The sequence below is a fragment of the Patiria miniata genome, unplaced genomic scaffold (assembly GCF_015706575.1).
Source record: "Patiria miniata isolate m_02_andy unplaced genomic scaffold, ASM1570657v1 HiC_scaffold_2, whole genome shotgun sequence".
NCBI classification, from domain to species: Eukaryota; Metazoa; Echinodermata; class Asteroidea; order Valvatida; family Asterinidae; genus Patiria; species Patiria miniata.
Window position 1 is genome coordinate 9,535,680 of NW_024037058.1, and position 20,098 is coordinate 9,555,777.

Genomic DNA, 20,098 nt, shown 5'->3' on the forward strand with positions numbered 1-20,098 from the left:
GGTGTATATACGGCCATGTTCGTACATTATGGCCATGTTTCTAAATGAACTGAATGTTTTCGAAACCTTTGTTACTTTATTCAACGTTTATTATTTTTATTCAAGGGAGCAAACTGTATAATAACGTTGTTGAGGTATTTCAGCTGTTCGTTCAGTTTTAAATAGATCGAACAAAGAACAACGAATCTTATATTTAATTTTGTTTTAAATAGTAATTGTTTAAATATGCAAAGGGTTATAGTGCGGGTGTGTTTTTTAATTGATAAACATTTACACAGAAATTATTAATGTTTGTATTTTAGCACTGAAACTGGAAATTGTATCCATTATTGAACACTATGTGAGCAATGTTCTCATGGTTATATATATTCGTGTATATAATTTAATATCAATTAAAATGGATGTATCTTATTATGTTTATAAGAGCAAACTTTGAATAGTGTCTAACTTTTATTTTTATTCCGCAAAAAAAAAAATTACACAGAGATGTATTATACCTTTCTATAAGTTTTGCACAATTTGTAACGGTGCCTAATAAACACATCAAGAATAAAAATCTCGAAGAAGAGTAAGATGCGCAGGCCTGCGTACAATCTGGTAGTCTGAGTTTCACCATGCAGATGTCCAACGGAGCTCTTTCTCCGTCTAACCTCTCTGTCGTATGCAAATTGTGCACATTTTATGTGACCCCGCACGCCAGTCGAAATTGAGACGTCATTTTGATCAGAAATGTGGACTGAGCTTCTGATTGGTCAATTTGAATGCCATGCGGCTTTTGTAATACAACAACGCGGGTTACCGAAAGACCTGAATAGAAGGCGCCTGCTGAATTGCCAGAATCTCGAGGTCAAGACGATATTGTTTTGCATAATTAATCGCACGGGCGGATCCAGCTTTCAATGGGGGGGGGGGGGGTCTGTCAAGTGGGAGTTTCCTGTTGTTTTTGCTGCCCAAGGGGAGGGGGTGAACCCCCCCCCCCCACCCCACCCCCTTTAGATCCGCCACTGAGACGGGCTAGTTTCATCTCACAATCTAACCATACTGCTGGGGCCTGCAAATGTGCTTGATAGTTATGTTAGACAAGCATAAAAGAGGGACGCCAAGCAGAATATACGGCATATGCCACAGAGAATGGCTGCACGTACAAGTTTGAATACAATGTAGTACATTTATTCAATGCTGTCCCTGGAAAAGGAAATGTACAGTTTTTATAATAAGTTGAAATACATGGTTAAGTTTAATATCAAATTTGTACACAAAGGTCAACATTTAGGTTTGGGTGAAGCAAAAATGCTTTTGAGCCCTAACCTAGGGACAGACAATGGGACAGGACAAAAAACTACAACAGCAATTGAGTGTGTATGCAGGTGCAAAGACATAACAATACCAAATAAATAAGACTGTTCCAGTAATTTACACCACGTTGAATAAGACTGTTTTTTTAAACAAGGACGTGAGACTGTAACATACATGGATATTTTTTTCTGGAAGCACTTCGAGTATTGTGTGAATGTAAGTTTGATGATAACGTAAAACATGAGCTAAAACAACATATGCCAAAAGACGGCGCTATTCTGCACGCCGGTGTGACAGGAAATTCTGTCCCCCCTGGTAAATGTGCCCCCCCCCCCCCCCCGACACATTTACTGGCTCGTGACCCGGTAAATGTGTCCGGGGGAACACTTTTACCTACTTTTAGGTAAATTTGTCCCCCTCCAGGTAAAAATATCCCCCTGCCCAACGGTGAAAGTGTCCCACTGGTAAATGTGTCCCCATGCAGTATGTACTGAGAGCAGCAGCGTGTCGCACGCGCCAGTACATGCTGCAAGATTTGAGGCAGTGATTATAACATGTGTTCACATGCGTCTCCCTCTACAATGGAAATTCGTCCAATAGGAAATTTCGTTACGCGCTATGATGGGCACACAGACCAACCCAAGGAGACGTTGTATCATACTATCAATGAGACGAGGGCCATCGCCATGCATCGCCGCTGTGTTGACCTATCGCGGTAGAATCGCGATAGACTTCACCGTACTGTACTCCGAATCGAAACAATGTGTTCACGTATCATCTAATAGACTAAATTAATTATTTTATATACACATGAAGGGCAGACTAAAAGTCCAAAATGTATAAAAATGCATACCTTGTAGAGTGAATTCATCAAAACAATAACTTTCCGGGTTTCAAAAGAGGGGGACAAAAAAACCTGGGGGACAGAATTACCTGGAGGGGACAGAATTACCTAGAGGGGGACAGAATTAACGGGCCAGGGAGGACACTTTTACCTAAGTAATTCTGTCCCCCCCCCCCCCCGGACACTTTTACCGGGGGACAGAATTACCTTCCACACCGGTACTCAACTTGACGTTCGGGATTCCAGCAATGTCCATTCGAGGCCACCGTATATTAATTAAAAGCCAACAACTTAACTCCACATCCGGGAAGTTTTCATATCAACATGGCTGCCATGAGCATGGCTGACGAAATTCAAACAACGCACGTTGTTGAGGACAAAAACGAGTCTGAATTGAACACTCTGCCGAGAATTCCCGTCGAAGGAACAGTCGTTCAAGAACCTCCAATAGGCTCTCCACCGACGAGTCCAGAAATTGGGAAGAGAAGGCGCGTGCATCATGACTATCGAAGGCTTTCGAGTTCGGGATATTTGGAAGAGATGTACAGCGGCTACAGGCAGCGTTATTCAAGCACGAGCGAGTCGGATGTGTCGCCCAGTCCGGGTTCGGTGAAGATTACCAGGCGAACGCGGTCCTACTCACCGGGCCGGGCCTCCGATGACATTGACAATCCGCCTATCAACGGTAACTCACCTGCAGCTGTTCCTGTTATAACACCATCATTAGGCCTATCAACAAATACGACAAACATGACAAACATGACAGGTAAAACAAATACGATCACGAAGATAGAAAAATGGAAATTGAAAAAAAAGAGACAAAACAAAAGAAACGAAGGAAAAAATGTTGCAACCTGACGCCTCTTTTTCTTCATAAATCATCTCAATGAAGGTCATTCATTGCAAAATGATGATAAGACATGAATCTGGGACTTAGAAACATTTCCAATTTTGTTAGGAAATACTTGAAAAAAATTCTTGACTCTCCATAGACTTTGTAGTGTGTGTACACAATCGAGGAAGTGGCGTCAGGTTGCAACATTTTTTCAAAAGCGAATGGTCAAACAAGCAGGCCACTCTCCTCATGTTACTTGTTAGACAGACAGTTCATAAAATTAGTAACAAAGATTAAAGGGATAAAAGGACTATTCTAATAATATTTTAAAGAAATAATGAACCTGACAAAAGAGGGTCTCCTAATGTCCAATTACTTTGGCATGGCATGCATGTTGAAAGGTGACAAATGTTTTTTACATAATTAAATAAGGCCCTGGAAAATAGTATTTTATCATGATCTGGTTGAAAACAATTTGATGGGTGCGAGTCGCTGTTTTGTTTTGGTTTGTTTTGTTTTGGCCCCAAGTCTAAATGCTTTGGTGTACAGTACATGTAACGTACATGTACATGTAACGTACATCTAAACATTGTACATGTACAAAAAATTACGTTAAGGAGAATACACGAGAAAGTGTGGATTCGTAATTTAAGAATTCACGAGGCGCGAAGCGCCGAGTGAATTCGTAAATAAGAATCCACACTTGCGAGTGTATTCTTCGACTCGAACCATTGCGTCAACAGAAGTGTTGGAAAGAATGTTGCAACCTGACGCCACTTTTTTCTTCATATATCATCGCAATGAAGGTCACTCCTTGCAAAAATGATGATAATACATGAATCAATCTGGGACTGCAAAATGTTTCCAGTTTTGTTAGGAAATACTTGAAATGACTCTCCATAGACTTTGTACACAAGCTCGAAAGTTGCGGCAGGTTGCAACATTTTTTTCCTGGCGTGTTTAGCATTTGTATCGCCACACCCGTACAACCAAGTCATTTTGTGTGTATAGGCTCCTTACGTGAATAATGGATAGTACAGACGACGATTTCTTTCTGACTAAAGTAGATTTTCCTGATAGCAGAGAATCTGACAGTGAAGATGCATTGGTAATTTTCGGAAAGCAAATTTTCACGCAGACGGTCCTATTCATGCTCATTATGGAGAACAATTGTCCGACGTGTTCAAAATGTGGATTCATAATTCCAAATCCACACTTTACTAAAGATTTGTCGTTCCGAATCCACACTTTGTGACCAGTGTAAGAGATTTGTAAATCCGAATCCACACTTTTAACAATATTGTGATGTCATAGCAATGGTTTAAGTGCAGTGATGTACATGTACCTACATGTACATCATATTTTTAAAAATTCTGACAAAGTCTGGAATTGGTACCAAGCAAGTTCCGTCCGCCGAGTAGCCTAGGCATTTAATTTGCATTACAGAATCGCCGCTCAAAAAAAATGTACATAAAATTTAAAATCATCGCCAAAAAATGCATTTTCATCAACAAATATTTAGGACTAAATAAAAGAAAAGAAAACATTACATTTATATGTAGCCAGTATACATGTACATGTACTCTTTTCTGCACATGTTTTTACTACATTGTATCTTAAGTTTTGGGACTCTCATACACATTATTGAGAGTCCCAAATTTCTGACTGTACCTAGGCCTGCCTATACTACAAATAATGTGCATGTATACAATGTATGAAGACCTCAATGGAGATTCCGAGTAATATACTGTCGTGATACAAATGAATGATCATTGATCACATTTGAGACACAATTAAAACCAGTGATAAATGTTTGTCCTTTCAGGCGATGGCCAACAAAATGGCAATATGTGCATCTCGCCGCGAATCGTCAAAAAGGTTGGCTGCCCAAAACTGAAATTGCACATCAAGAAAGTGGATTATGAGCGGAAGCCTAAAAAGCACAAGCGCCACCACCACCATCACCACCACCACCATCACCACCATCGCGAGAAGGCCAGCCATGTGCCAGTATCAGATGTTCACATTGATACCCCGCCAACCTTACGGAGAGTGTCCGACATCTCTGACAGAGACAGGCTACTGAAAAAATGCGGCTCAGGAGAAATTGAGAAAGAGGGCGAATTCAGCAGGTATATTCACGTCGAGCATCAACCCAATGGTGGTGCCTCGGTGCTGCATGTTTACTCAGAGGAAATCGCGCATCTCCACGACGAAGAAATGCAGCGCTTCGTCAAGGAGTTCTTTGACAATGTGTACGGCGAGAACAAACCTGGTGTTGCCAACCACGTCATGGGGATTGTCCATGGTGCCGCGGCGTACCTTCCGGATCTTATAGACTACTTCGCCATGAACCATCCCAACATGTCGGTCAAGAGCCAGCTCATGGGAAAGTCGGACCTTCTGACTACGACCATGCCCGAGTTTCGCAAAGACGTCCGGCGGACATATCGGTGCGGGACCTACCGGTCAGGTCCGCTACTCCAAGTGAGCCTGGTAGGAACTGTCAACGAAGAAGTCGGGGATTACTTTGAGGAGTTTGTGGACATGTTGGAGCAGGACCCGTTCTTGAAGTATGTCATGCCTTGGGGACCAATATCTGTCCTTAAGATGGAGAAACGGACAGAGAGCAATGACGGACCAATCTTGTGGATAAGGCCAGGAGAACAGATGGTTCCAACTGCTGACATGCCAAAATCTCCCATGAAGAAAAGAAGGTAAACATTTGAAAGGATGCAGAGAAATTTGTAAACACAATAAAAAAAATTTTTTTTAAATAGGTTTTTTTTTTAACTTGAGCAGTTCTGTTACATCTACATTCAAGTTACAGTTCTACAAAAATTCACTAGATGCTTGGCAGAAAGCTTTGTTTTGCTTCATGTATCGTCTAGAACGTATGCTTGAACATTTTTGGCAAACATCAGCTGATGTTACAAACCAAAACCAATATTTAAATGGGGACATCACATCATAGCATTTTACCTAACTTAGTTCAAATGTGTGCCTCATTCTACATGCCTCGGAATGGATCTAAAATGTTTGTGTGAGCATCCATCATGTTCATGGCCTTCTAATATGTGTCTCTTGACTCAATTTTTAATTAGATTTCATTTCTTTGCTGCGTTATTGTATACACAGAGCTGCTGTCAACGAGCTACGAAACCTACAGTACCTGCCCAGGGCGTCAGAACCACGAGAGATGTTGGTTGAAGACAGGACACGATGTCACGCTGATCACGTCGGTCAGGGATTTGATCGCATGACAACAGCTGCCGTGGGAGTGCTCAAAGCAGTGCATGCTGGGGATGAAGGGTAAAGTCTAGCACAAGCCATTTTGTCTCATTTGTTTTTCCTATTCTGAAACGAAACAAGTAGTTCACATCTCATCTCCAAGTCTCTATTAGAAAGAAGATGCCTGCTATGCCTCTTACTACATGTACTATAACCATGGTGTCCATTTATCTCCCTCCCCCCCCCACACTTTCCCCCCCCCCCACACTTCCCCCCCCCCACACTTCCCCCCCCCACACTCCCCCCCACCCCCCCCCCTCCACACTCCCCCCCCCCCCCCCCACACTCCCCCCACCCCCCACACTTCCCCACCCCCACCCCCATTACCCACTTGACCAAACCGCAATCTTGTGTCATCAGTTTCGTAGTGTCTCTGTTATAACAAATATTTGAAGCCTTGGGAATCTCAATAGATCTAAGGTTGGCCTCCGATTTACTTTCGCCATGACTGAACTAGCCTTAGGCGAGGCGTTCGTGGATAGTGTCCGTGATGGTATCTGGCTGCTAAAAACATAAACACTAGCCGAGCGGTATGCACTGTGCGAAGCGCGAACAGCGACCTCATGTGGCTACAATGTGCAAATCAGTTGGGGAAGAACAAATGTTTTATGATTTTAGCGGCCAGAGACCCTCACAGTAGGTAGTTCAGTCGCTGCATACACAAACCGCAGGTTGACCTGTGGCCGCCATAACAGTCGAACAGTGATGTTCCTGCACAGAACAACAAGCTCCAAAAGCTGCTGCTTGTCAATCAATGGGGTACAGTTAACCCAGACCTTCCCAACTCCACCCAAATCAATTCCTCATTTTAGGGATTTTGGAAGGCAAGCCATGAGTACCAAGTCCATCAAAATCCACCTATAGTACTGGTGGTCTTGTGGTGGATTTCAGCCGACTTGGTCCTAAAGCATTATGTGAAGCAGGGTCAGTGATGGATTTTGAGGGACTTGGTCCAGTACTTAGTAAAAGACAATAGGGAGTTAGGGTTAATATCAGACTACGTACATTTTTTAGTTTTTATTTATTTTTAACAGTGGTCCTGATCGGGAAGTGAAAGATGTAGTAGCGTTCTCTGCTGCGAACTTCTTTGATGTCGTCGAGGGTCTCCAACTTGACTTGCATGAGCCACCTGTCTCACAGGTTAGTTCAGTTAGATCCCTCCCCCCAACTCTCTGGACGTTTGTGCTAGGTACACCTGTGAATCCTCCCAAATCCTCCACTGTGCAGTTAATGGCACTTCCTTTGTACGTAAAACTTTCATGGGATATCCAGCCCCATGTAAAGTAACCCTAACTTTCCCAAATCCTCAAAAATCCTCTTTGCAAAATGGAGGATTTTGCAGGATTGAGGCTATATGGCAAAAATGTGCAGCTCATTTTGGAGGATGCACTGTGTCAAGGTCTTGGGCCGAACCGTGTGTTGTTTATGCTCAACCTTGCATAAATTTAGGCTTAGATTATACTTGAAATCCTCCGCACTGCTCCAGGATGTCGCTGGCTCTGCCTCAACGTATTGACAGTGATTGCTGGAGGATTTTGCAGGATTAGGGCAGTTGTCACCCCTTTAAGGACCACATTCAAGAAATAACAGAGGATTTCGTAGGATTGAGAAGCTGTATATGCAATTTTTACATGGAGGCAGTTGGAGGATTTTGCAGGATTGAGGTTGCATCCTGGCAAAAATGCCTAGGGAGTTGGGGTTAATTTTGGATGGGGCTCTACCTTCCAAATCCCTCATTCCTTCCAAATCCTTCGAAGCCTCCCGGGGGATTTGAGAGGACCTAGGAGAGTATTAAGGTTATTGTAGACGCAGACCGATATCATGGCAGTGCTTGAACAAGAGTTACAGGTATGAACTGACAGGCCTGTTCTGTCCTAATGATGATATGAGATCCGTTTGAAATTCAAATAGTGTTGTCAGTGAAGGGCCCCACAGAGGTAAAGGTACAGTTGACTCGCATTGTTAACCCTGACTCCCTAAGCTCTCTTGCCCAGAAGCAACCTGAGTACTCCAATATCCTCCAACGGCAGAGAGTAGAAAACTCTTCAGCACTTTAATCCTTCAAAAATTATCCAGCCTCTGTCTGGATCCTTTGAAATCCTCCATGGGGTGTGCTGGCATGTAATCGCGTAATCGCATTTCAATGCTCTTATGAGTTCGTTAAGCCTGTGTAACTTATTGAAATCCTCCATTGTTATCCTGTATTGTGGGTTGGCAATGCCAAGGCCTTAAATAATTGGAGTCAAGAGGCTCATGCTTGCCCAATGTATGCATAAATAACAAGTACAAATGTAACATCCTGAATCATGTTTTTGGCAAAACCAGGCTTCCTCCAATTTCTCCAGCCTCAGTTGGGGACTGCTAAACCTGGATCCTCCATTATCCTCCAGAGGCAAAATTGTGTTATGCCCTCAATCCTACAAAATCCTCCATTGCTTTGATTTTCAAAGGCCCTCGATTGGTTACAACAAAATCTGGTTATAGTGAACATAAACACCTCGGACCTGATCATGCATTTATGTGCAAAATTAATGGGACTGGTTTTACCAAGCAAAATCCAGATGAAACAAGTTATGTACAAATGGCGTCAACTGTACATTTGTACGTTGTGATTCTTGCTATGATTAAACTCGCGCACTTTTTAAAGTTGGTAATATAATAGAGGTGTTGGGAAATCAAATAACCTTACTCCTGTTAGGCACGTCCCCATCTTCCCTACTTCACACCGACTTCCAAAATGAACATCTTAGACAAGAGAAATGATTGTCAGACTGAACCGACTCTTTCAGTTTGTACATGTACAGAGCTTCATGGACAGTGTTGTCCACTTACCACTGTAACCACCCATGCATTCAGTTACAAGTAGATTTGAATTGAACACACGCAGAAACTCCGGACATCTGATTATTTGGGATGACAATGTACAACATTTGAATGTGTTACAGTGTATTCAGTGGATTGAGGATGCTAAGCTGAATCAGCTACGACGGGATGGCATCCGCTACGCCCGCATCAAACTCCGCGACAACGACCTCTACTTCATCCCGCGCAACGTCGTTCACCAGTTCAAGACCACGTCGGCCTGTGTGAGCATCGCTTGGCACATGAGGCACAAGATGTATTACCCAGATCAGGAGAAGAACACAGAGGACGTCAAGGAGGAGGAGGAAGCGGAAAAGGGGGAGGCGGAGACAGGAATAAAAGCGGAAACAGGAAAAGAGGCGGAACAGGAGACGGAGCCCAAAAGTCAGGAGGTGTTTGAACCTGAAGTTAAGATGGAGACAGAGTCGTAGTACACAGTAAGTCTGACATCAGTGGATGTCTTGCCTGTACTCACCATGCTGTCCAGGATGCTAGCGAAGATCAATCTCTTTCACAAGATGTTGTGAAGGAAATGGGAAGCATTGTGGGAAGCGTCCCTGTACACCCATCTTTCAAAATTTACTTTATGGTTTTGTTGTTATTTAAGAAATATTTAGACGGACACTTTTTGGGGGACATACCGTACATTTGGAATTTGTTCTCCCAATGCAGCTGCTCCCTGGTTAGGTCTAGGCTATAAATCAAATCAAGTCTGTGGAACTTTGGCACTTGGACCCTAGAAACTGTGCATACCTCCATTACGGCTGCATTGCCTGAATACGGGGCGTGTGAGGTATGCACTCTTGGGTCCGGATGCCAAAGTTCCCAAGACTGGGTTTGATTCATCTTGTTGATGGAGCCCTCTACCACCATGGCAGCTTGACTGCAGTGCCAGTCAGCGTCAGTGCCTGGGACTGGCTGAATAAGAGAAGGCAAAATACAAATCCAGTCTGAATAATGAAACAAGCGGTAACTTGAGGTTGAAACCCGAGGTACCCCGTAAAACCCTGTTAAACCTCATAAAACCTTGAAGTAGACCTTGAGTTCCCAGCTGTTTAATTGTGACTATGGATAATGAAACAAGCGGTAACTTGAGGTTGAAACCCGAGGTACCCCGTAAAACCATGTTCAACCTCATAAAACCTTGAGGTAAACCTTGAGTTCCCAGATGTTTAATTGTGACTATGGAAAATTAAACAACGGTAACTTGAGGTTGAAACCCGAGGTACCCCGTAAAACCCTGTTAAACCTCATAAAACCTTGAGGTAGACCTTGAGTTCCCAGCTATTTAATTGTGACTATGGAAAATTAAACAAGCGGTAACTTGAGGTTGAAACCCGAGGTACCCCGTAAAACCATGTTCAACCTCATAAACCTTGAGGTAAACCTTGAGTTCCCAGATGTTTAATTGTGACTATGGAAAATGAAACAAGCAGTAACTTGAGGTTGAAACCCGAGGTACCCCGTAAAACCATGTTCAACCTCATAAAACCTTGAGGTAAACCTTGAGTTCCCAGATGTTTAATTGTGACTATGGAAAATTAAACAAGCGGTAACTTGCGGTTGAAACCCGAGAACTTTAGGTTCATATCTTCAGTCATCTTCAGGCAGTCCTTTGTTGGTTTTTGTAGTTTCTATTTTCTGTGGTTTGGGTGAAAAGGTAAATTTGTCTCATGACAGTGAGGAAAGACTTCCATCATGTCTAAACCCTTACCTTACCAACTCCATCAAAATCAACCCCCTTCCCCCATGTTGGGGGACTTTGGCAGATAAGCCATGTGTACCAAGCCCATAAAAAAGTCCACCAGCACCAGAGGTGGATTTCAACGGATTTGGTCCTGAAGCAGTATGTTAAGCGTAGTGAGTGATGAATGTTCACCGACATGATCGAAAAACTTAGTAAAACTTAGTAGGGAGTTTATAGGGTTAACGAAAAAAGCAAATGCCAAAGCTTTATTGAACATCGTTCTTGGAACAAACTGTAACCGAGACTGGTCCTCAGCAAGTCCATACTCGTTTGGTAGTTTTAATGTGTACATATACACATCAAGTCAGGGTATCAGATAGTTTGGCATTATCGTGAACACATTCAGGTTGTACACATGCCTCATCCAATGACATGAAATTACACCCAAATTTAAAGTTCTCGCTGTTGTTGTCAGATGGCAATATTTGAGGTCCACATTTGAGACTACAGGTCACAGATGTATTATTTTAGCCATTTTCAGAAGATATTCAAGTTCAATTTTGAATGTACATTTTTCTAATTGTCATTCCACCTGTACATTGTAGAGATAGAATGTTTTTACCATCACAATGGCCTTTACTATTTATTGTAGACAAAATTTGTAAATAATGTCTTTTTCAGGAAAACTATTTATTACATGTAGATCTGTCATAATGCAAACATTGAGATTATTTTAATACATGTACGTTCACAATGTTGTCGATCATCATGTGGCTTGTATTAGTTTTGAGTTACATTGTAATACATGTGTAATGATTTTTTCCCAAGTCTATCTTGGATTCTTTTAGATAATAGAGTTTGAAAGAGCTAAATCTTGAAGTGTTTTCTTTTGTTTATGTGCACGATGCAATGAACAGTGACATTTTTACATGTAAAAGATTGTGGTTTAAAACAACCAAGTACGGTAGTTGAAGAATAAGAATAATGAAAAGCGAAGCCACCTCACACTTAAAAAATAATGCTGGATGAGATGTTGTATTCAAATTGGAAAGGGCGATAGTATAAATGTTATGTCACCATTAGGCTCCAAAACCACATCCGAACCCTAGTGGGATCGTACACAGATTGACTAGCAAGATTTTTTGTCACTGCATATAAAAACTTTGTAAAGTACATCCAGTTATTCGGGATGACAACGTACAAACTTTTAATGAGTTACAGTGAATTCAGTGGGTTGAGGATGCCAAGCATGAATCAGCTACGACTGGCTGGCATCCGCTACGCCCGCATCAACCATTTTGACTATGTAGTGTCCCCCTCAACCACCCAAGAGTGAATTACAACAATAATGTATGCACATGTGCTGTTGAATGAAGCAGTTTGCTTTGTTCAGGCGAAAGTCTGTGTCATGTACATGTACGGTACGTACATTGTGCATTGTACATGTACACTATGTACAATGTAACCTCAGCATACAGTTTTGTCAAAAATTGTGATGTTATAATCGCATACATTGTACATTCATGAACATGTACATGTATTTTATTCGGTTGTGATTTTTGGGAACCTGTACACTCTAAGGGCTTTCAGTTTCAAGTGTGAGAGGTAAATATCATGTTGTTACCGGTATATGACATGTGGATTCCTATCCGGTTCATTAGTAAAAATGTCATACACGCACGCGTACCACTGATTTCTAGCGCCCATTGGATAAACGCTCGAGGTGCGTTAACTTATGGTTCCATTCGTGCTGTGCTACACCGTGTGAAGTAAGCATGGTTGAATTGAGATGACGTCACACTAACGAACCGGATAGGCCTAATGTCTGATCTCGTTTACCTCACATACGTCAGTGCTAATTACATGTAATGAGGTATGCGCAATTCAACCAATACATCGTAGAGTCCAAATTTGACTCTACACTGTGACTACATGAATGTACCTAGGCAAGTACATGTAGGCAACTATTTACATGTATATTCCACATGTCAAATGAAAAAGCTTAACACACAACTGTTTGCATTCAAGTTGTGTGGTGGGTTCTATTTTAGACAAGCTCATTAAATCAGTTTCGTGTAGAGGTACTTCATACATGTACATGTAGGAAGGTGAGAGATTACAAAATGTACAGTGAATTGTAAATTGATGTTTCCGTGAATGTTTTTTTTTGGTTAATATTGTAGTATTGGAAGATTTAGGCCTAACGAATTTGTAGTGCTGTTTTCTTTTTGGAATTTGAGACCAATTTGGTTTAAGATTTGTTTGCAAAAGTGCACATTTTAATTCAATGAAATTAAATCAGGGATCATTTGTAATACTTTTAATGAATTAATAATAGGTAGAACTGATGTCTTGGATATGTAGATTTACCACAGAAGTTTAATGTAGGAGTATTCTTTGTTATTGTGAAAATCAGCTGCCACTGTCATGCGTACATGTACATGGAGGCTGCAGTGCAGGCGAATATTAAAGAGGTTGTGGAATGCTCGAAGACATTTCCGTCATTTTTCGGGTATATGTAGCCTAAGGTGTGATGAAATAAAAACCACTATTGTTTCTGTCATGAAATGAGTACAAAAGGTACTTTTGAGAGCTGTTTTTCAGGTCCAGTTTCGACCCGAACGTGCAACTGTGTAAAAGTCGTCGTTGCGGGCAGCAAACAAAACACAGTAAATCGTGACGTAATAAACAGGACTCGTGTATGCCACTGCGCATCGGGAGTCCTGTTTATTACGTCACGATTTACTGTGTTTTGTTTGCTGCCCGCAACGACGACTTTTACACAGTTGCACGTTCGGGTCGAAACTGGACCTGAAAAACAGCTCTCAAAAGTACCTTTTGTACTCATTTCATGACAGAAACAGTGGTTTTTATTTCATCACACCTTAGGCTACATATACCCGAAAAATGACGGAAATGTCTTCAAGCATTCCACAACCTCTTTAACTTGCCTATGGTTGGCAGTGACACACATGTACCCAAGCACATGTACCGGTAGTCCAGACGCAGATATTAACTCCACTAAACCACACCTGTCTCCATTTTGTGCACTGCATACACTTGCCATACAGTAATATCTCAGAGATGCCAAGATCACACAAAAGCTGGGAATGTGACAGTGCGAGCGGCCAAGGCCATCATCATGTCATTCTTGCATTTTAACATGTACATATGTAGATGACTTGAAAAAGGTGGGGGCTAATTCCTCATTATACTACTATGGCAATCACATGCATTGAATGGCAAAACTGTATTTCAAATGAGAATTTTATAATTTTTTTTCCAACTTTGTTTTCGATGTGAAACCTTTCTTTTACTCCCAGAGTAGCCACTCTCAAAGATTGAGTTCGTACATCAATTATCCAAAAAAGGAGTTACTTTTCTGCATGTGGTGACAGGCAGCTTGATAAATATGAATTGTGTAGTTCAGGTTGTTTCTTTTTGTCCAAAAAGATTTTATGAAATATTCTAAAAAGTATTGAGGAATCATTCGTTTATAAATATCATGTCTTTGTGCTTTGAAATATCTTGATTTCTTGTAGACAAATGACACTGTGCTCATTAATTTGTTTATTGATATACATGTATGTGTTGATTTATAGAAATCTCATTTGACATTTTAAATTAATATCATTCAATTTCTGTTTTGTTGCACCCAGATAACATGGTAGAATGTGGTACAAAATGCAATTATTTTTTGCTCATAAATAATATTGTCGACGTATCAGGGTGTGCTACCAACTGCAAGTGAAATGGTAAAACAAGTAAAAATGTGATACTACAAGCTCAAATTAGACCATTTTAATAAAACCTCTGCTTCAAGGGCAAGCAAATGACACAATAAGCTGTTTGCGAATAACCTATACCCTTTGCGAGTTAAATTTGAATAACATCTGGTACACTGACTTGCTCATAATGCTTGGCATGTTTTAACCTTGAGTTCTCCAGACCAAAAACACTGTTGCTATATCACGTGATTTGGAATGGTCTGGTGTCTTTGACCTATCGCGGTAGAATCTCGTCAAGGCAGCTTGTGAAATATTGTCCAATGACATGATACACGAATGGAACGCACACAATCTGAGACAAACAAAACTTAGTGTACAAAAACTCCATAGGGTTGTCTAAGGGGCGTGGCTAACTCGCAAACAATGTATTGATGCTGAGCGTCTCTTGCGTAACTATGCAAGAGCTTGCCCCGATTCATGTGATATAGCAAGTGTCTTTGGTCTGGAGAATTCAAAGTTTAAAACGTGCCAAGCATTATGAGCAAGTCAGTGTACTCAACTTTAACTCACAAAGGGTATCTACATGTAGGTTATACACAAATGGCTTATTGCATTGCAGGTAATACACCAAACTAGTCTCCCAAAAAAATATGGCAATACCATGAACCAAACAATACTTTCAGCATACAGTACATGTATTTTTATACAGGCATTTGTCTGCTGAAGTTGAATTTGTGTCAGAACAATAACCTTCCAAACACCAAGTGCTGCTGTTGCCACACCAAGAAAGATGAATGGGAGACTTGTGAGACGTTGGTGGCAGCTAACACACCGGTCCTTTTCAATTGTTTACAACATATTTGAGTTCAGTTGCCATGCTGAATGCGACTCAAACAATGGAAAAAGGACCAGTGTGTTTGCTGCCACCACCGTCCTAAATTCACCCATTGGGTAATTTCGTAGAGGCAAACGGAAAGATTTTTTATTGATTCTGTTTCCCTCGGTATTTGGGTTTTTTTCAGGTGGTTCCCCTTTCTTTTTAAGTGAAGACCCAGTTTGTTTTTTTAATTACAGAAACCTGGCAATGTTTGATAGTCGAATGCATGCATGGCCTTACATAGTCTGTCGGACATTAAAGGGAAAATACAACATTTGCAAACATCAAAAAATAAAACTACCAAATCATTTTGAAACACCTTGCTGGACTGTTGGTGAATGACAGTGTAAAGCATTTTGTAAAATCATGGCACCTGGTATACTGTCATTTTCAAGAAAAGTGGTATTTTTGTATCAATTTCCAACGCTGGTCGGCCGACCAGCGTTGGAAAAAACTGGGTGTTTTTTTTCCAAATACTGGCCCCAATTGACCATCGCACTTGTTTGCAATCGATTACACACCTATGAACGGGTACAAGCCAGCTAGACTGGTTCCCTGACCTTACAATTCCACAATGTATGTAAACTGCTCTGTTTCTTCTTATATGGAGTCAGGGAACCAGACTACAGGAAAATGATTGTTTTTCTTGGTTTTTATAGCATTTTCGAACCCAAAACCTCAAAAAAGTCAGTGTAACTATATTTGCTTTATATTTCCAACCCCCCAATTCCATCCATTTCTGAAAATTACAGCAAAAGCAAATGATGTATATTCCCTTTAATGGTTGAACGTCTGATATATCGTAGCACGTACATTTTATGCGACCCACGCGCCAGCCAATCGCAGTGGTCTTTAGGGACTGTGATGTCATTTTGATAAGAAATGTGGACTAAGCTGTGGATTGGCCAATTTGCATGGATGCAATGTTTTTGTAATAGAACGAAGGGTTTACAGAAGACCCGATAGAAGGCGCCGGCTGAATGGTCAGAATCTCGAGTCAAGACGCAGTCTTGTTCTGCATAATTAATCGCCAAATCTGTGCGCATATCATAGACCCTTGCTGTGCAAGGGGATACTCCATAGACTAGGCTTTGCATTGGATTGTGCCCAAACTATAAAGTAGGCTATGAATTCCCACATTACACGGGAAAAACTATAGGACTAGACTACAGATTTCCCATGCAGTATGGGACGGACTGTGAATTCCTGTGGTATATGGTAAAAACCATAAATTCTGATGTTGTACTGGCATGATATTTTTTGCCTGTAAAAAAAAATCACTCTTTCAAATATTTTGACAATTATTGTGATATATTTATGATTCTTAGTTTTGAGATCTTATTAAACATTGTAACATAAAGTCTACACTACCGTTTGATGTCTGTTGTCATTTTAAATATGTATGCCTCGGACTCTATATAGGTGTATTTTACTGCTGGGTTTTGAAAGATGTGCCTCTTAACAAAAAAGTAAAACGTGAAAAAGTTGATATCGTATTTTCAGATGAAAGTGTTCAGATTGTGGAGTTCCTTTCAGCAGACATGCAATGCACAATAAAGGAACAAAATAGGAAAATGATTGGGAAAAATATTATTTTTGAACACGGTAAAAAAAACCCGGGACAACTGGCATGGCTGATTGGTTTTATCTGAGAACTTAATTACATGTATTCCACAACAAACTCCTACTATAGCGCTACAGCACAGGTAAAAAAAAATGGATGGATATGCGAACGCAACTTTGTGGTTTTTATTTTACAATGCAACTTATTAAAACGATTCGTTTTCTCCGGTCACTGCATTCACGGCAACCACTGACACTTCGACCTCGACCACATGGGCTTTTCTATGCAAAGGGGTCTTCCCCAATAAACTCCTTTTTCCAAGCGTCCCGGATTCTTTAGTAATTATCTTTACTATTTCATGTCGCGAGTATAACACTATTTCACCTGTTAAAGCGTGCTAGCGAAACAAGTTTCTTACACGCACACAGTTATGGTGTACATAAAACAGTCGTCGGAGAGACCCGGATGCAAATGAGAGCTCGATCGAGTGACGTCACATCGTATGTTTTTGCTCGATGTGCCAGCTCCAGATCCATGCGTTGATCCCGTGCACAAAAACCTTAGTTTTCACTGAACAAGCAAAGCAGCAAGACAAGATTCGGTTTTGACCATTCCATATACATGTAATTTGCCTTATCAGAGGTAAGTCTGTGTTTGTATAATGTTTGCTGTATAATTTAAGAACAGAACTTGACGGAAAGTTTGTTGTTGTTCTTGCCCAATTTCCGGACATGAATAGTGATCAGTGTAGAGTGATTTATCAATACATAATCATGATCATGTAGGAATAAGAACACATGACATATTACCTTTTCAAGGAGGAATTTGCCTATGCTAGTGCAAGACTTCAACACATGACATACATGTACACATTGACATTTATTGCATAGTGCTGGAGTAGACAATGTCATGAATAGCACATATCGTTAAATATAGCCAAAGTTTATAAGAAATTGAAATTTGGCTGAGAAAGAATGCGGCTTTAATTCTAGCATGGTGTCTAGTGAAGTTTAGACCTCGCGGAGTCGCGGTTAAGTTCAAAGCTGCAACACTGTGACAGGCTTCACTAAAACAATTTTATCGTTTAAATTCATTCTGTACTGTAGTGTTAGTGTTACCTCAATCATGTCAATTATGTTGTAGCTGCGCTGTCATTGTAATTTTACCCCCAAATTTCCCTAAAAAAATCAAAACCCTGCCAGGCCCTCTATCTATGACCATGGAGCTATAAACACATACATGTACCTGCAGCTGTTTATTTGAGAATGTCGCCAACTAGTTTGGTCGGTCCAATAATTTTAAAGTGGATTTTGTTCCCGCTTAGCCTTAGGAACCGGGCCCTACACTACACGATCGCCAAGCAATCTTCTTTCCTCCAAGTTTTCAAGATTACCAACAGTTTTTGATAGAAAAATGCCATCTTGATTTTTTGTGAAATGTTTTCTTGTAAGTTGTTTGTACACTGTAACGTTATAACTCTGCATTCGCATGATTGCCATTAATTTGGTTGAAAGTTACCGCAACTGATTAACGTTCAATTGTGGCTGTTCACCTGTGCATCTGAACTTGGGTTAATTTCCTAGACCCCAATGGCAATAGGGTTAATGAAAACATGCAATACAAGAAAATAGGGGTCCTACCTGATGTTCCCCATATGTTCCCCAATACCGATGTTCTCTGAAATCCTTAGGGTTAGGGTAAGGGTTATACATGTATGGTATGGATTTCAGGGAACAGTGGTATTGGGGAATATCGGTATTGGGGAACATAGGTATGCACCCAAAAAAATAGACTGGCACCTGAAACATCCAGTCCAACAACCCTTCAGTGCTGCATCAATCAAGTGTGCCAAAGCCCAACATCTGGCATGTCTGGTTCTGGTCTCTCTTTCTACACATGTCTCAATAGTCAGCCTAGCTCCATAAATGTGGCCAATTTACTGGAGTTTCCTCCGTAAATAAAGGCCACACTTGGAACATGTACCCAAAAGTGTAGAACATTGTCAAGTTTTTATTTTCACATTTAGGCTTAGTTTATTTTTGCTTTAAAAGCACACTCACCCTCTTTAAAGCGATAGAAAATTAGTCCCCCCTTTTTCAGACGTCTATGTTTTTGTGTAATTTCCAGGTTCATTTTGCACACATTAGGCCTAGCGTATCTAAATTCTAACATGAAATTACACTATTAAAATATAAATGTCTGAAAAGGGGGGGGGGGGGGGACTAGTTTTCTATCGCTCTATAGAGGGTGTGTGTGCTTCTTACGCATATTATAAACTACAAACAGAGTCAAAATGTGAAAATAAAATCTTGACAAAGTTCTACATTTTCGGGCACATGTTCCAAGTGTGGGCTTTATTTACGGAGGTACATATGTAGTCCAGTATTGTTTTGACCACATTTAATGGGCTAGTGCCTATGTACATGTATTTCTGGTCTAGACCCTTTGGCCTCAAAGTGATATCTCTTGACATCCCTCTCAGGTGTAAAGTATTGAAGAAATGTCTCCTTTAAAAGTTGAATTGAGACTTCAAACTTGGTTGGTGAAATATCATGAATATTGAGGACTTTGTCTTTGCCTCATGAAAATTTTGGAGAATTTTGTCGGTCACAGAGTGAGTAAAGTTGGCCTGATTTCATTTTGCATGTTTGCAGCATGCACTCAAGGTCCCATTCTTGTATTGTACATGATATGAACTGGATGGATATGTGTGTGAAAACAATATTCATAATAATTATGATAATCACTGACTGTTTGAATAAAAAAAAAAGATAATCACAGTGATAAACAATGTGATCCTGGGTATTACACCTGTATGGACACTGCAGATTTACAATGTGCATTGGTGATGGATTGTTGAGTGTACATGTATACATATAGTACACAAATACTGAAATTTGTATCCTTGTGGAGACGTTTCTTTGTTCTCGTGTACGTGTAGTAAAGTTTTCGAGTTTGAAAGTGTAGTTTCAAAATGCTACAGGTTATTTTAACCAGAATTAATTTTCGTGGCTGAAATTGGGACTTATCGGTAATATCCCTTTTCTAAAACTCTTCCATTTGTGACAGAAGTGTTCTTATTCCTCCATGGACAGATCAACCCACCATGGAAAT

At 40.7% G+C, this 20,098-nt stretch overlaps 2 protein-coding genes across 4 annotated transcripts in view; both read left to right on the plus strand.

The window, feature by feature from the left end:
* The first annotated feature begins 2,430 nt into the window (after nt 1-2,430).
* LOC119726448 (lysine-specific demethylase RSBN1L-like) lies at nt 2,431-12,152 on the plus strand. 2 transcript variants are annotated; one of them, XM_038198105.1, is made up of 5 exons: nt 2,431-2,906; nt 4,801-5,692; nt 6,114-6,287; nt 7,301-7,406; nt 9,212-12,152. In XM_038198105.1, exons 1-5 carry the CDS (start codon nt 2,465-2,467, stop codon nt 9,557-9,559), a joined length of 1,962 nt encoding a protein of 653 aa, XP_038054033.1. In that variant the 5' UTR covers nt 2,431-2,464; the 3' UTR covers nt 9,560-12,152. The 2 variants fall into 2 exon arrangements, with proteins under 2 accessions (XP_038054033.1, XP_038054034.1); XM_038198106.1 differs by having other exon boundaries at nt 2,431-2,825.
* A 5,329-nt stretch (nt 12,153-17,481) lies between these two features.
* Nucleotides 17,482-20,098, plus strand: part of LOC119726449 (acetyl-CoA carboxylase-like) — a 68,430-nt gene continuing 65,813 nt past the window's right edge. For both annotated transcript variants that reach the window (XM_038198107.1, XM_038198110.1), the window contains exon 1: nt 17,482-17,626. The gene's annotated coding sequence lies outside the window, so the exon portion shown is untranslated. The remainder of the gene's footprint in view (nt 17,627-20,098) is intronic.

Excerpts from the sequence above, each read along its gene's own strand:
- LOC119726448 (XM_038198105.1), top strand. The coding sequence starts at position 2,465 with ATGGCTGCCATGAGCATGGCTGACGAAATTCAAACAACGCACGTTGTT. Across the intron at positions 5,693-6,113 it reads TCTCCCATGAAGAAAAGAAG|AGCTGCTGTCAACGAGCTAC; the intron begins GTAAACATTTGA and ends TTGTATACACAG. Across the intron at positions 7,407-9,211 it reads ATGAGCCACCTGTCTCACAG|TGTATTCAGTGGATTGAGGA; the intron begins GTTAGTTCAGTT and ends AATGTGTTACAG.